General features: G+C 46.4%; 1 protein-coding gene across 1 annotated transcript in view; it reads right to left on the bottom strand.

Moving 5' to 3' along the window:
• Positions 1 to 15,681, bottom strand: part of VPS26B (VPS26 retromer complex component B) — a 139,352-nt gene extending 123,671 nt beyond the window's left edge. Inside the window, exon 1 of the mRNA XM_086956942.1 lies at positions 14,977 to 15,681. Coding sequence (XP_086813068.1) covers positions 14,977 to 15,199 — 223 coding nt within the window. The 5' untranslated portion in view covers positions 15,200 to 15,681. The remainder of the gene's footprint in view (positions 1 to 14,976) is intronic.
• Between the last annotated feature and the right edge of the window lie 293 nt (positions 15,682 to 15,974).

Here is a 15,974-nt window from a genome sequence, read left to right as displayed (position 1 = left end):
ATTTACATAGCCGCGGCTAATAATAAGGAACGGGCTCAGAAACGGGCTGAAATAGCACAGCGGGTTAAGGAGCTGGAGCAGATGCATCAGCGTACGGGGGCAGCGCGAGCGTGGCGCCAACTCTGCGTAAAGAGGAAGCTGTTAGCGGCCCTAGACCAGGATGTGGCAGAATACGCCGCGCTCCGTCTCCGGCACGCTTACTACACCGGAGGGGACAGATGTGGGACATTACTAGCGAGCAAGCTACGGGAGCAACGCCAAAGGCAGAGTGTCCACGCGCTTAGGACAGATCAGGTCGAGCAGATCACAGATGATGCGGCCATCGCAGCGACATTCGGTGACTTCTATGCCGACTTATACACAGCAGATGTACCCGATATGCCAGCGAGCCAGGGATACCTGGACGATGTGCCTCTCCCGTCATTGAATGAGGCATAGGCGGAGCTCCTAGATAGGCCTATCGGACTGGAGGAGGTGATATCAGCGATATCCCACCTCAAACTAGTGAAATCGCCGGGCCCTGACGGCTACTCAGCGGCCTTCTATAAGACACTTTGCCACCAAGTGGCCCAGATTCTGCAGGACCTCTTCAACACCTTTGATCAAGCAGGGGCGATCCCGGAGGATTTGTTGGAGGCGGCGATATCGGTCATACCCAAACCTGGCCGTGACCCTACCCGCTGCAGCTCTTATAGGCCGATTTCCCTCCTGAATATTGACCTTAAGCTCTATACGGGCATTCTTGCCCATAGACTGGCACCATATATGCAGCAACTAGTGGAGCCTGACCAAGCGGGCTTTATTCCCCAGCGCCAGACCAGTGACAACACCAAACGAGTCCTTCATCCCATAGAGGCGGGATCTCGGGCACGGCCGGACTGCATGCTGCTCACGATCGATGCAGAAAAGGCCTTCGATAGGGTACATTGGCCCCATCTAGAACTGGCACTGCGGCGATTTGGTCTAGGAGATACGCTATGTAACCGCATATTCAACTGCTACCGCCGACCTAACGCTACGGTTCGAGTCAACGGCCACACATCCCCGAAATTCCCTATAGGCAGGGGCACCAGACAAGGGTGCCCCCTCTCCCCGATCCTATTTGCGCTTTATATGGAGCCGCTAGCGCAGCGGATCAGGCAACACGACTTCAAAGGGATCAAATTTGGCGGGGACATACACAAGATAAGCCTGTATGCGGACGACGTCCTGATCTCTCTGCCGAACTGATGCAATCCCTTAGGGCCCTTTTTATTGAGCTCCATGCCTTTGGAGCATCATCAGGTTTTAAAGTCAACATTGAGAAATCAGAGGCCTTGAACATATCCCTATCCGCGGAAGTGCTCGCCGACGCCAAATGAGAATTTGACCTAAAATGGTCCGACTCCACGATCCCGTATCTGGGAGTCCTCTTGGGCCCGACCCTGCAAACTACCACAGAGGCGAATTACACCAGGCTCCGCTCCCGTTTCACCGACGATCTCCGGAGGTGGAAGCGACATTCACTTTCCTGGCTGGGTCGGATAGCGGCCGTCAAAATGACCCTGTTGCCGCAGTTTCTGTATGTGTTCCAGACACTCCCGCTGCGCCCCCCAATGGACTGGCTTCAACAGGCACAGGCAGATCTGACACGTTTCATATGGAACGGGCGCCGTCCACGATTTAAGCACACGATCGCAGCACTTATCCCTGAACACGGGGGCGTGGGGGTTCCTGATCTCACTCTGTATTTCCAAGCAACACAACTCCGCACCTTGGTTGAATGGCACCAACTAGAGTCAGGCAAAACCTGGCTCTTTCAGGACCAGGCAGTGGCAGCCAAGCCTCTCCAGGGCATCCTGTTTCTGCCTAACAGACATAGACCACCCAACCTTTATGCGTCCCACATCACAAGCACAGTCCTGGAGGTGTGGGACAAGGTGGCGGTCCGACATGAACTGACCTCATTTCCCTCACCGATGACCCATCTTTTTGATAACCCAGACTTTACCCCAGGCCTAGACCCCAAGGCCTTCACAGATTGGAGACGCACCCCCTGCAGGGAACTGGGCCACATGTTTGATTTAAACGGGATCCTCTCCTTTCAGAAAGTAAAGGTGGATTATGGCATTACGGAAGAAGATAGTCTGCCCTACTTACAGGTACGGCACTGGGCCTTACAACCCACGGTCAAACCTGGTGCACAACGCTTCCTCACCACATACGAGAAGTGGCTCCTAACGCGCTTTTCGGATAAGAAACTGATCTCAGACTTATACCAACAACTCCTCCTCACGAACAAATTCACACACAACGCAGGGAGGGTCCGGTGGGAGAGGGACCTGGGAAGGCAACTCACACACAAGTAGTGGGGGGGCATATATCACAGGATCAGACAATTGGCTTACCACACAGGCCTCACAGAAACTCTGACTAAGGTAGCCACCTATTGGTACCATACACCAGAACGCCTACACCAATGGGACCCCCAGTTTAGTGACCGGTGCTGGAGGGGCTGTGGAAAACAGGGCACATTGGAGCACCTACTATGGAGCTGCAACTGCTTGCAGCCCTACTGGAAATCCATTCTAGACAAATTAGACTCCCATCTAGACACTCAACTTCCCAGAATATGTCTTGCTCGGTCTCCCTAACACGCTAATGTACCCATTGAAGTTCAGGAGAGGGCGACTTATAGCAATAGCATTGGAGGCAGCTGTTCAGAACATTGTGGTGCACTGGCGGTTCGCTCAACCGCCCCCGCACAATGGCTGGCTACACAGACTCTAGACGATATTGGGGATGGAAAAGTTATCTCTAGCTAAGTCGGGACAGAGCGAAGGGTTCATTGCTCTTTGGCGGCCGTTCCTGACCCTGCTCACTGGCGAATTCAGGGAACTAAGTTGCCCCCGTTACTTGCGCCTATTGCGACTAGCTGACACCCCACTTGAAGAAGCTGCAGCTCTGCCGCGGAGGCGGGAGTCCATTCCTAGGGTTTAACATACTTCCCCACGCCCGGGGACTATCTCCCTGCATTTGGTTTTTCCCCTTTTTTTTCCTTTTATGGCTTTGCGTTACTGGACAAGGAGGGGAGGGTCGAGGGAGGAACGGGAGGGGGGGTGGGAACCGAGACCCAAGCATTCCACAACAGGGGCCCTGTTCTAGCGACGCCGCTTGTATTTCCTTTGCATTCCACATGATAGAAGCGCCCTGTAAGTGGCTCAGCACCGATATACCGATTGACATCTGTGGTCTCTTTGTTTTTTCTGTTCTGATGAAAATAACAAAAGATTTAAACCATTAAAGAGGGGGAGTAACGAAGAAAAAAAAAAAATACCCCACAGGAACCTACTGGGGCAGTGGATCAAACAACGCTCAAAGCCCATGGGTGAATGGAAAAGCAATAAGAGTCTTAAGCACCTACGCAAGCAGCACCAAAGGTACTGGGAGAGAAGGTGCAGCCGAGTCTCCCCGCCCCATACCTGCCTGGATGTCAAGGAGGGACACAACCAGACCCTTGGGTATGGCCATCACCCTTTCCGTCTGCAGACGGTGTAGTAGAAGAGAAACACCTAGCTCTGCAGTTTTGCCAGTATGTAACACGCCCCACTCAGTCTGTCTGCTCCGGTCTCTCAAAATCTGCAGGCCCAATGGAATAAAAAAAACAGAGTAACATTGAAGAAACAAACATATTCAACTACCCATCAGCCCAAAAAATATAGGTGTACAACTCCTCTTTTACTCGGAATATGAAACAAAAGGTCCCAAAGGCATTCTAAATCGAGACAACATCCTTACACTTCTCCATGTCATCCCAGATCTGGGACACATCAGATCCCGGGAAAAATTGTCTGTACAATTTCTACCAAGACAAGGAAAGCAGGATAAAGAACCGTGCCTGAAAACATGGATTTCACGAAATAAATCACCCACCTTGCCTTAATGAAAAAGAGACAGTTTAGGGTTTGGGGAATTAAGGTCTGCAACAACTACTAACATGCCCCCTTGTCTCAGAGCTCAGTCGTGAAACACGTTCATGGCCAAGACTCCCTCCCATTAGGCCTCAGGAAAATAGAAGTCATTATTCCATTTTGAAGGGCACAAGAGGTGTAAATCCTAAACTAGTAACACGTACGATGTCAGAAGTTGGCCTGGTATATGATGACCACTAATTCTAGTGAGCACCTTGTACCAGACCAAACGACCCTTATGATGATTGGTTGTAAGTCAACCTTATAGACCAGCTATCCTAGGGGTAGCATGGACAAAAGCAGTCTTAGGCTAAACTCAAGAGGGCATGTGAAGCCAGCTGTTTTACCATATGCAATCCTTTAAATACCGAATGAAAGGACACCACACAAGTTATATATTACAAAATATATGTATTTATTTCTAGAATAATCCCGTATACTCTTTATGAGCACAGAAGCACAAGCATTAAACAAAGAACACAGTATAACATACAATAAGCTGCACAATTATGAATAGGCCGGGTGGCCACTCAAACCATATATTAAGAAAGTGGTATAAGTACCACGTCACGAACAATGAAGGGGCCTAGGGCCTTGGGAATCGCTGGGCTTACACTGGACTAACGAAGGTTAGGACATAGGAGGCCCACAGGATGCGGGAGCAGTGTCTATAGGCAACTGCGTTTACCATACAAGTCAATAGTGCATAAAAATCAGAAAGTTATAGGTTTAGGAGACTTCCGTCTGGGCTAGAACTTAACCACTAAAAACTAAGACACTAGAGGTGTAAACCACTACAGGAGCACCGGTGTAATCTCGTTACCGCACCCACAGGAAGCGGGTGCATAGGTGCCAAAGTGCGTTGGGTTTCTTCGTGGAGTTCTATGGAGCCTGGAGGTAAAGATGCTGCAGGCGGCCAGGAGGGAAGAGTCCGGTTGGATCCAAGGGTGGATCGAAGATGTAGAGTACCTGAAAGCAGAGGGGACAGAGTCTGGGTCACTAGCCAGTGACCAGGATGGAACCAGGCAATGTCGGGTTGCGATCGGGTGCTGTTGAGTTGTTTGTCTCCGCTGCCACGTGGACCAGGATGGATCGAGGACGACCAGGAGTTGATCACTGGCTGTCCCACGAAGGCTCTCGCTGTCGGCAGTGTCGGATCTGGAATCGGAGTCACCAAGCCTTGGCAAATGCAACCCACACAGGACTGGAAGATGTCTTCTGGATCGGACCGGGAAGGTCAGATCGGTGGCTCCTTTTCAGGGGAGCTGGGGCCAGTCTGGAGCAACCACACCAGCAGTGTAGTTTTGATAGATTGTCGTCACAGAGGCCACTAGCCAACGGGCAAATGACCGGACAACGCGTCGAGCAGGAAAAGTGCAAAAAGGGCCCCACGCAGCACTCGGTGAGTGTGGAGAGGTGATCTTCGGTGCACAGGCTGCTCGGGGCTGGGGCTTCTCAAACCCCAATGCACAGCTTTGAAGGGGCCTCAGGAGCTGCACAGGAAGCACTTCGCTGGCTTTCCAAGATGGCCGGTCCCACGTCGCCTCCACGGGTCTCAGCTTTGCTAGGACTGTGGATCGGGCTGTTGGAAGTCTGGGAGTCCAGGTCTTGTCGGTCTCTGTCGTTCGAGCTCCGGCGGGAGCAACGGCAAAGTAAACCTTTGAGCGCTGATGGTGCCTGCTTGCACAGGGTGGCCACTCCTTGACCACAAGGGAGATTCTTCAGTCTTCTACGAGTAGTAGGATGTCGAAGGGTCCAGAGTTTTGTTTCAAAGTTTCAGTCAGGATGGTCTGATGTGCATTGGCACAGCTCCTACCTTTATTCCAAATCAAGGGGCTGGATCACCTGCTAGGTCTTTCCTATGGGTGGGACCCAGGAAGGGGGTGGTTACACCCCTTTCCCTTGGTCCAGTTTCGCGCCAGAGCTGGGGCTGGAGTGCCCAGGCACCGGTTTGAACTGGGCTTTGCCTGGGACACCTTGTGCGCCCCAGGCAGGGTCTAGTTTCATTCAGCCCTCCCTGCCCCAATCCAATATCTCCTGTCTGGGGTGGTGTAACTCCTCCCTGTGACAGGAAACCTTTTGTCCAAGCCTCCCCTGCCGGAGTTTCGGTCAGCAGCAGGAGGCCAGACTTGTGTCTGTGGCAGCAGCATTCATTTTGTGATGCTGAGGCTCTGGTTAGATTTAACTGCGTTTAAGCAAAGTAACATGTCTTCTCCCTCTAGAAGGGTGGAATGCTACCCCCGTCGCCAGGACTGGCGAGGGGCTAGTATTCCAAAGTGTATGACACCTTACACAACATGTTTTGATAAAGCCAAACCATAGTTAGCATTTAACCGCGAGGTTCATAATGCACTTAAGAGTATATGGTATGGCAATATCCCAGAACAGCTATAGGGACTTGGTTCCGAAAGCTGCAGACAGGCTCAGCTCACGCTAGAGCACCATCTCACATAAAACCAAGCACTTTGACTCCAGGATTGTTAAGGCCTGCCATAGGAGTGACTTATAGGTATATATGTGTCCAGATATAGGTATACTATATCTAAGCAAGGGGTGATTACACAACCTCGCCCCAGCTGAGTGATCAGCCAGTTGTGTCAGTTTGGATAGCCTTCCAGGGGTGGCAAAATATATGCTGCAGCCCCTGGATACACCTATGCCCTGGGTACCTATGGTACACTGTACAGGGGCTGATAAGGTGACCCAATACCCAATTGGTAATGTACCTAAAATACATGGTTGTGAATTTAGAGAGAGAACAGCAGGCTGTGGGTCTGATTAGCAGGCCCACAGCCACATTAAGTTGAAAACCAGTGAAACAAAAAGCAAAAAGTGGGGTGACCATAGGAAAGCAGACCCTACTCTCCAACATACGACTACACTCCCCCAGAAAATTACCATAACTAAACCTTACAAACATTCCGCTACTGCATTCTAAGAGGTTACAGCTGTATCAGCAACCAAGAGAAGTGGTCCCAGATGAAACACAGTTAGTAACACTTCATTCAGATTGACTAAATCTTGATTCTGTTCCCTATCCTGTACCTGGTTGCCAATAATTTTTTTCGTCAGTTAAGGAAAATTGAAGCCCAACGTGCAGGGGGGCGGGGGTGGCACAAAGAGCTAACAGTCTGCTCTTGGAACGTCGGCAGCCTGAAATCTACACTAAACAACAGTGACATAATTTATTACTTTCAAAAGTATGACATACCCTTCAGGAGACGTGGGCACTCCAACCAATGCCATTAATTGAATTTACTGAGTTGTTCAATCCAGCGAATAAGAGCAAGCTCAAATGCAGACCAAAGTAAAGAATCTCTACCTATGTCACAGCCAAATTATCCCTAAAAATCATCAAATTAGAATCAGTAGAGAGTCATGGCTGCAGGTATTACTCAAAAACGTGCCCCAAGGGTCGGCTTTAAAATTACTAATAATTAACGTTTACATAAATCCATTGAAAAAGCAAAGAAGTGACCTCATCCGCAATTTACTAATCTGGCATCATGGTGACTACTGCTGAACACCTAAACACTTATCTATTGATCACAGGATATTTAAACATGAAATTATTTGTTACTCCCATTAATGACAAGATTACAACCATGTATGATAGCTACTGTTCGATACCTCAAGCTAAACCAGAAAAATCGAAAAAAGATATTTTGGGTGAATCATTCAAAAATCACTGCACATTCCATTGTCTTAGAGCTCTCAATGGCCAACTGAAGAACAGTTAATTTCCAGAACAGAGTGCCCACGACGTCTATTTGCTGAAATGTCTGGGGTAGTGGAGGTGATATCACATAATGTTCTTTTGACCCAATGACATCACAGGAAGTGATATCATACGTTCCGACAATGAATATTCCCTGGAAGTGACATCAAGTAACCTTAATTCTGATTACATCAGAAGAACTGACAAGGTCTAAGAGACTCTTAAAGACTCAATTAAATATTAAACACGTTACTAACATAGATAAATGTTTATGGTTTATATCACTCCCGTGTTAAATGGGGTGATGACATGATAAGAATTACACACATTTCTATTTTTTATTGCACAAAAACTATGTTTGTTGGAAGAGGAAAGCATAATGCCACTAAAACACAAAATAACCCTGGTAAGCCCAATTATTTATAGCTCAAAGCCACAATTTATTAGTTTCACTGAAATATACCTTAGAGTTCAAATGTTTTGGAAAATTGCAAAAAGACGCACATGAACAACATCAGGCTAAAAAAAATAGAAATATACAAAATTTGGCGAAAGAGGTGGGCACCTTGAAACGTGAACTTAAAGCCATTAGGAGGCTAAAAACAACATACCTCGACCAAGCAGCTTGGGATAACGTACGTCAGTTGAGGAAATAGTATTAAAAAAGTTATGGGAAGAAGAGAGAACTATCAATGATAAATTGTGTGCTGAATTACTCTGTAGAGCAAAGAAAACCAACTCGAATACATTCTGGGAAATGATTAAACAAAGTTGCACAGGCCGGTGAATACACTAACCTCCAACATACAAGAACACGAGTGGGCTAAATTTCTAATAACAAAGTTTACAGAAATCACAATTCTTGATAATCCATCATCGAACTATCAGGAGGGTCATCACCACCAAGAATTAACGGAGGTAAAAGATATATCGGAAAACATCATACAAGGAGGTGGTGATCAGTGGCGGTCCGTCCATTAGGGGCGCTGGGGCGTTGCCCCACAAGCCGCCCACCCCCGCAGCTCCCTCAGGTCGGGTCTCTGAACGTAAGTAAACTCTCCGTTTAGTAATTCAGGGAAGCGAGGGAGAACTGCCAGTCAACATGATGTGGACCGCCCACCCCCGAGTCTGAAGGGGGTGGGCGCTGACTGACAGGCCAGGGACAGGCAGCAGCACAACACAGTTGCGCATGAATAGGGACGGAGGGCGAATTTTTCGCCGTGCCCTGTCATGCGCTTTTGTGTTTTCCCTGCCTTGCGCATGCCCATTAGGAGCCCCTCGGTCTCCTAATGGGCATGAGGCGGGCAAAGAGTAACGGTGCCCTAAACCCGCCAGGATTGGTTGAGAGAGTTTTCCAGCAGCACTGCACTTAGGCGCCAACGGCCGGGACACCAGAGCAGAGGCGGCGCGGACCCGGTCAAGACCAGGTAAGTTTTTTGTTTTATTTATCCCCCCCTCCTCCCCCCCCCCCCCCCCCCCCCCCCCCCCCCTTGTGAGCGAGCCGTGACTGCTGTATACAGTGTACACCGAGGGATAGCGATAGCTAAGCTGTCGGAGTTCTGTAAGGACATGCTGTACTAGTCTGTTGTTCCAGAATGAGCTTCGATGGTGGTTGCATCTTTCCAAAAAGGTTCCAGCCCTCCGCATGTAAGATTGGTATACTTTTTGTCGGGTGGGTCTGCCCTCTAAGTGAATAAACTCGTAAGATGGGTGCGCGTGCGTTATAAGAAATGGGTCTGCAGAGTCTGCAGTGAGGCCTCGTGATTGTTTCAAGCATGCAGACCAACCGAGATACTGTGGCTACTGAAATAGTGCTTAGAAGTATGCTTGATTGGCGCTTTAAGCTGTTCTCCCATCAGTTGTTTGCTGAGGACCGCCGTGATAGCACCTTCCTCAGCGACCATCTAGTTTGCACCCGTACCTAGTTCCGGCCGTGTAAAGTGAAAACCCCGGGGAACCTTTTGTACTTGGTTAACTTGCTGGAGGCCAGTTTGGAACTAGTACGACCAATTATAAATTTGTAAGGGGCACATTGCACGGTATGTGGGAGAGGGCCTTCCTGGAGGCCACAGTCTGATATTTTTCTATATGCACAGCCATGCGTTTTATTTTCGTTATCTTTGGCATCCCCCTTCCTTGTGAACTAGAGATCTGGAATCAGGCTGATGGGCTTGTGCTCAGCTGTGGTTGTTCGTCGGGTCGGGGTGCGTCACTGGCGAGTGGAGCTTCAATATGGAGGATGCACGTGTCTGTGAGCTAGGGCTGACTGTATGTAGTATCGTGAATGTAAGCTACAAGAGAAGGGGTGACTTGTAGAGTGATAGAAAAAAGCAGCACAGCCTTTCTGATAATGGTGTAGTCATTTATAATACCATGTTTATTTTGCCACATAGGTGCAATTTCATTTTCATTTAGCGGAAAGTTCCTTTCAGGCTACTTTATCCGTTTCACTTGAACCTCTCTTTCTTTCTCGTGCACAGCCTGTGTTTTTCTCTTTAGGCAGTGCACATTCTATGCCTGTGTCTTGTAGTGTTCACCCCATGTCTGTCTCTGAAGAGCACATCGCGCTCCTTTCTGTAGCGTGGCAGCCGTTACCTGTCTCTTGTGACTTTTATTATAAGAAGGGCCTTAAACATTCCAGTCTGCAAAGTGAAATTGGATAAAAACGAGAGGAGGAATCACTCGTAGGGCCTCTGTGGACCCCGGGGCACACAAACACTGAACAGTGTGTGTACGGAAATATGCAATTGAAAGTAAAAGCAGGTTATAACTTTAAAAAAAGTGAAATTCAAATGCAGAACAGATGTATTAGGTTCATGTTTTAGTGTGAGCTAGCAACAAGTATGGTGACCCCTCTCCCACAGGCATGTTTTTAAACCAAGTCACATTTTATCTAGATTTCAGTAAAACCTTAAAAAAATGCTTACAAATAAAAGCAGAGCAAACAATGTTTTTTTCCAATTGTACTAGTTTGTGGCTGAATATTTGAAACAACAGAATTATTCTGTGGTTTCCTGTTATAATTTACATCTCAAACAATACAGCTACATAGAGATTCAAATTGAATGGAGATGCCCCAGGCCGTCTGCCTGGGCATTGAATAAAGGAATCACTTGTCCAAGGTGAGACATCAGGGTGAAGCAGTAGGCGGTTTCATAAGCAGCATGAAAGTAATAGCACCATGTTCACCGACCTAATCATGTTCTCAAATGTGCGCAACTTCACCTCATGTAACTTAACGTTTGCTTTTGTAATTTGTTCACTAGTAATTTTCTCCTCATGTATCCTCAACGTTCCTATTGTGAAGCTCTCTGACACCTTCGGGTAAAGTCCGCGCAATATAAAAACGCATAAATAATAGATAATTCCGGAGCGACGTATCTCCATCACCTCTATAGCTCATAAACATTGGCAATTTCTTAAATGATAAATAATTCAATCGTATTGCTTTATTAACCTTCCTGCTTCCTGAAAATTGCTTGCAAATGCACCGTTTGCCCACTCTTTTTTCAAAATGTTCTCCCCCAAGCCCTCCGTAGGTTGTTCGGGCACGCTCGCTCGCCACAGTGCAGTACAACATTCATTTTACGCCCCTCCACTTCCAAATGTCACCAGCCGCCACTGGTGGTGATACTAGCAAACTAGGAGACGACAGCACGAGCAATCCAACAGTAAAGATAGATTTTGGTGCTTACCCAACAGAGGAAATCACTAAACTGCACAGCAAATATGGCACCAGTTCCCTCAAAGTGAAGATAGATAGGTCCCCCCCTTTCGGCTGATGGAATAATATGTATAATATAGAAAGGCAGAAGAGACAGTGCTCCAGGACAAAATGCCATTCCTCAAGCCACCTTTATGAACGATCCATCCCTCTGGAGCGAGCATCTATTCATGTTATTTAAAGAAATAGAGCTACTAAATTGTTTTCCACTGAACTGGCAAGGCTCGATAATAACACATATCTTTAAAGGAGGAGATCGAACAAGTCTATTGAAATACAGGCTTATCACCCTCTTAGATGGGGAAGCAAAATATCACGCCTCACTCATTCTGCAAGATCTAAAGGAATGGTCAAATAAGCTTAATCTGATTCCAGTAAAACAAACAGGTTTCAGGCTAGGCATCGCGACTATCACAAACATCTTAGCTCTCTCACTAATAGCAAACAAATGCAAGCGGAGGAAACAACAATTTCACCTCAGTTTTATAGACTTAAAGGCAGCATTTGACACCGTAAACAATCACCGCCTATGGAAAAAACTGCGAGCCAGGAAAATTCCAGAGAGACTGCTACCAAGAGTATAGCAATTCTATTCTCAAACAGGGATAAGAATCAAGTTAGGTGACGGTTCTAGACTATCCAGGAAGTTGCCAACAACCAAAGGGCTCAAACAAGGTTGCATATTGGCGCTGCACCTTTTCCATTTGTTTATGTCTGACCTTGCTCAAAGCCTTGATCTCATTAATTCCCATCCTCTGCAAATAGGCAAATTATTGTTAACACATCTCTTGTACGCCAACAACGTGGTGTCAATGGGTTTAACTAAGACCGGCCTTTGAAGAGCTCTCAATGAGATGTCAGAATATATTTCATCCAACAAATTAGAAATAAACACATCAAAAACCAAAACAATGCTGATCAGTAATCACCGGAGAAGCACGCAGAACATCTGGAGGAAGTAAATATTTACAAATATCTGGGGTTCTATATAGATTACAGAAAAAAACATCTAGGGCAAAAAATGTACAAGTCACAGAGAACCAGTGCACTAACATTTGCCTTTAGGATACTGGCAAAAAAACTGAAGGGACCATCATACAAACCTCTGCTCGCGGTGATGGCGGCCAAAATGCTTCCAACGCCAACATATGCCAGTACCGCTCTACACGGCAAAGATTCAGACCTTTTAAACAAACTTTTAGTTTCAACTTATAAAAATGTCTTCCAGATACATCGGTCAGTTTCACCGGCCCAGGTTCGACTTGAATTTGGTCTTTTAAACGAAACAATAGGGAGAATGTACACTACAATAAAGCTTTGTTACCAATTGAAACAGAACACAATAAACTCATCAATTAACAAAGCCCTTTGAATTGAATGAGGATTAAAAAAAAAATCACCATATAACCAATATCTTTATAAATCCTTGTTAACAACCTGTACAACCTAGCTATGGAATAACAACTTGCCATATCAGTCCTTCAAACAAGTAATAATCAAATCAGCAAAATTCTATTCACTACTGTTCAATAAAAACATCTTCAGCTCAAGGTCGCATGCCTGGTTGGTGATTAATAACTACAAGACCCTTGCACTTGCACCTGCACCTTACTTGAGCATTACATTCGCAATCTATTTAAAGAGACAATTGACGGCTATAGGTTTTGAGAAACTACAGTCAATTGCGGACCAGCCAACCAGGGTGCACAAAGGGCCTAAATCATGTCAACTTTGCAGTAGCAATAAAGAGGACTTTATTCATATATTATGCACATGCTCTAAACTTAACAATGCACAAATCACTTTACTTAAAAAATCTCTAAACGCCAGAGGTATCAGGACCTGTAGGGCTGCAATAATTTCAGGGCTAGAACCATCAGATCCACAATTGAATTGCAAATTGATTAAATTCCTTAACTCCTTCGAACAGGCCATGAAAACTGACTCAAAAATATCCAGCTAGACAGTGATAAAGTGTCCCCTCATAAGTTAAGCAAGTGACTCAAACTTTTAAACAACAGCTCAAGTCTGCTGAGATGGTTAGGATTCTGCCGATGTAAATAGACTGGGATCCGGGGAGACAATTAGAGAATGTTTAATCAACATTGTTTAATATTTTATCAGCAACAAACTGATGTTACGTTTTAAAAACTGGCAAATGTTATTGGTTTTATATGTTATTTTATATTGTTACAGTTTTTAACTAAATAAACAATAAAACTTGCTTTGAATTTGATGTAAAAAACCATTGGGTTTTTACTACCTGCTTTCCTTTAAGTATAACTGATAACAATGTCATTGAGTTAGCGCCATATAAAAACAATTACAATACAACAGGTTTCTTTAGCTTTGTGAATGCATTTTGATTACCACCCACTACAGTACATAGATGATGAGGTTTATAGTCAAACACATAATTTTATGTAGGTTCACAATACAAATCTGCAATTTTTGTTCAAAAGGTGCATTTTCATTACATCTTTTTAATTTTCTTCAGAGGAGTATACATTGCAAATAGCTGCAGAAAGTAAATAGTGCATATGCCAGTACTGTTTACTTTCGGTTTAATTTTTTTGGGCACCTCTGAAGCCAGGGGTAGCAGAGACAAAGGTCGCAAGCAGCAAGCTAGGGGTGGAGCTGCAACCTATCCGAACCCCTAATTAACCTCCGTGTGAATACCTCGTTTCCCCCTAAAGTCTTTTAATACCATATGTTGCAAGACTATACGGAAAGCATTTCAGACCTTTCCGCGTGAACCAGATGACTAGAACCTGCTGTCATTGATAGCAGCTGGACAGGCCCCAAGGCACACTGATGTTAAGTTAAGTTAATGAACACCACTAAACAGGACGATAGCAGAACTAAAGACTGCTGGTCTGAAGATATCGGTAAGGACATTTCAAATGAAAAGTGAGAATACTGCTATCAGCAAACTAAACTAGTATCTACAAACCGGCACACCGCATATACAACAGACAAGTGAGCAAGGCTAGATGTGGTGAAAGTGACAACGATAGGTGCACTAGATGCCTTGCTCCACAAGTCATTTTCATACACATGCTTCCTAGAACTTCACATCCTAGAGAAATACGAAACCCTTTGAGCCAGTATCTGCAACATGAGGACTAATGGAGATTACCCTGATGAGCGAAGGGTGCGGATAATCAGGGTTGTCCCTGGCATGTGGAAATAGTACCTACTAAACCTTTGAGACCGAAAATAAATCATTTGAATGTGAAAAATTGTAACGACCTGTTATGCCCGAGTTGTGATGACTACATGTTTTATCATTGTTGGTAAATTGAACATAGAAATGCAAAAAAAAAAACACGTCCACCTAATCTTCAGGCACCCTTATTAACACCCCGACCATATACCCCTGGTCTCCCCTTACCCTTTATATGTCTTCTAACTACTGGCATCCTTCCCCGATTTCTCTACACTACGATATGTGCCACCGCACTCTATCTTGCTGCCCCGACAGTTGTACACGTCCCCAATTCTCCTCTTATTTATCTGCAGGATGAACTCCATCTCGATTCCCTGGAGTCACCCAAATTCATTCGCGATCACTTCTTACTCACCTATCTGCCCGATAAACTCCACCTTGACGCCCTGGTGCTCCAGCCTGCGGCCCGGGCTCCGCAGGGTGACGCTCACCCGCCCGCTCACGGTCTCGCCATCATAGAAGAGCCAATACTTGTCCTTCCTCCCGTCTTCGCTCTTGTGCTCTGCTCGTCGGCGGCTCTCGGCGTCAGTCAGCGTTAGCTCCAACTCCGCGCCTGGCCCAAACCCGAAGAAGCTCATGGCGGGGCCGGCGGGAGAGGCAGAATCGCCCCAGCAGCAGATACGAGGGTAAAGGTAGACTCTGCTCTACTCTCCGGCCTCTGACAGCCCAGAACCGCTGAACCTGTAACCCAGCCCCCACAGCTGCTACCGCGCATGCTTCTCGCCCAGCAGCAACCCATGGAGCAGCATGGATAAAGAAGACAGACTACGCCATACTCAACAAAGACAGACACCTCCGAATTTTTAATTTCTGGATAACATAGCGGAATATTTTGAAGCAGAAATTCAATACCTAAAATGTTGGAAATCAGGTCAGGTTTTTATGCTAATTTAAATACGCTCATTAATTTGTATACATTCATAAATTGCTTCCAGACAAAGCCATCAGTTATTTATTTCAAATAATAATTTTCTCGATCAATGACCATGGCGTTATATGTTTTTAGATCGAGTCTGGGCTGCTGCGAGGCATGTTGTAGGAATGTAGTAAGCTTAGGTATACAAGCTCCACACATCTCCCCGCCAGCGTCGGATTGGTAATGGGGGCATTCGGGCAATGCCCGAGGGGCCGGGGTCCAAGTTCCAGCTGAGGGCTGCTTTTGAGCAACCTGGGGGCCGATTTGGACGGTGTCTCTGTTGTTCGACTATACCACCAGCGGGTGTCTGAGTGGCCTTTCTGGAGGGAGATGGGCGCTCATTACCTCCCGTATAACAGCAACAGGTAGAGGTTGTAGAGTTGCGCTCTAGTCTTTGTGTGTTGCGTCATGACGCAACGCGCGAAGACGCCCGTTTG

The sequence above is a fragment of the Lissotriton vulgaris genome, chromosome 2_1 (assembly GCF_964263255.1).
Source record: "Lissotriton vulgaris chromosome 2_1, aLisVul1.2, whole genome shotgun sequence".
Classification (NCBI taxonomy): domain Eukaryota; kingdom Metazoa; phylum Chordata; class Amphibia; order Caudata; family Salamandridae; genus Lissotriton; species Lissotriton vulgaris.
Note: the sequence above shows the minus strand (reverse complement) of the source record. Positions and strands in the feature narration are given on the sequence as shown.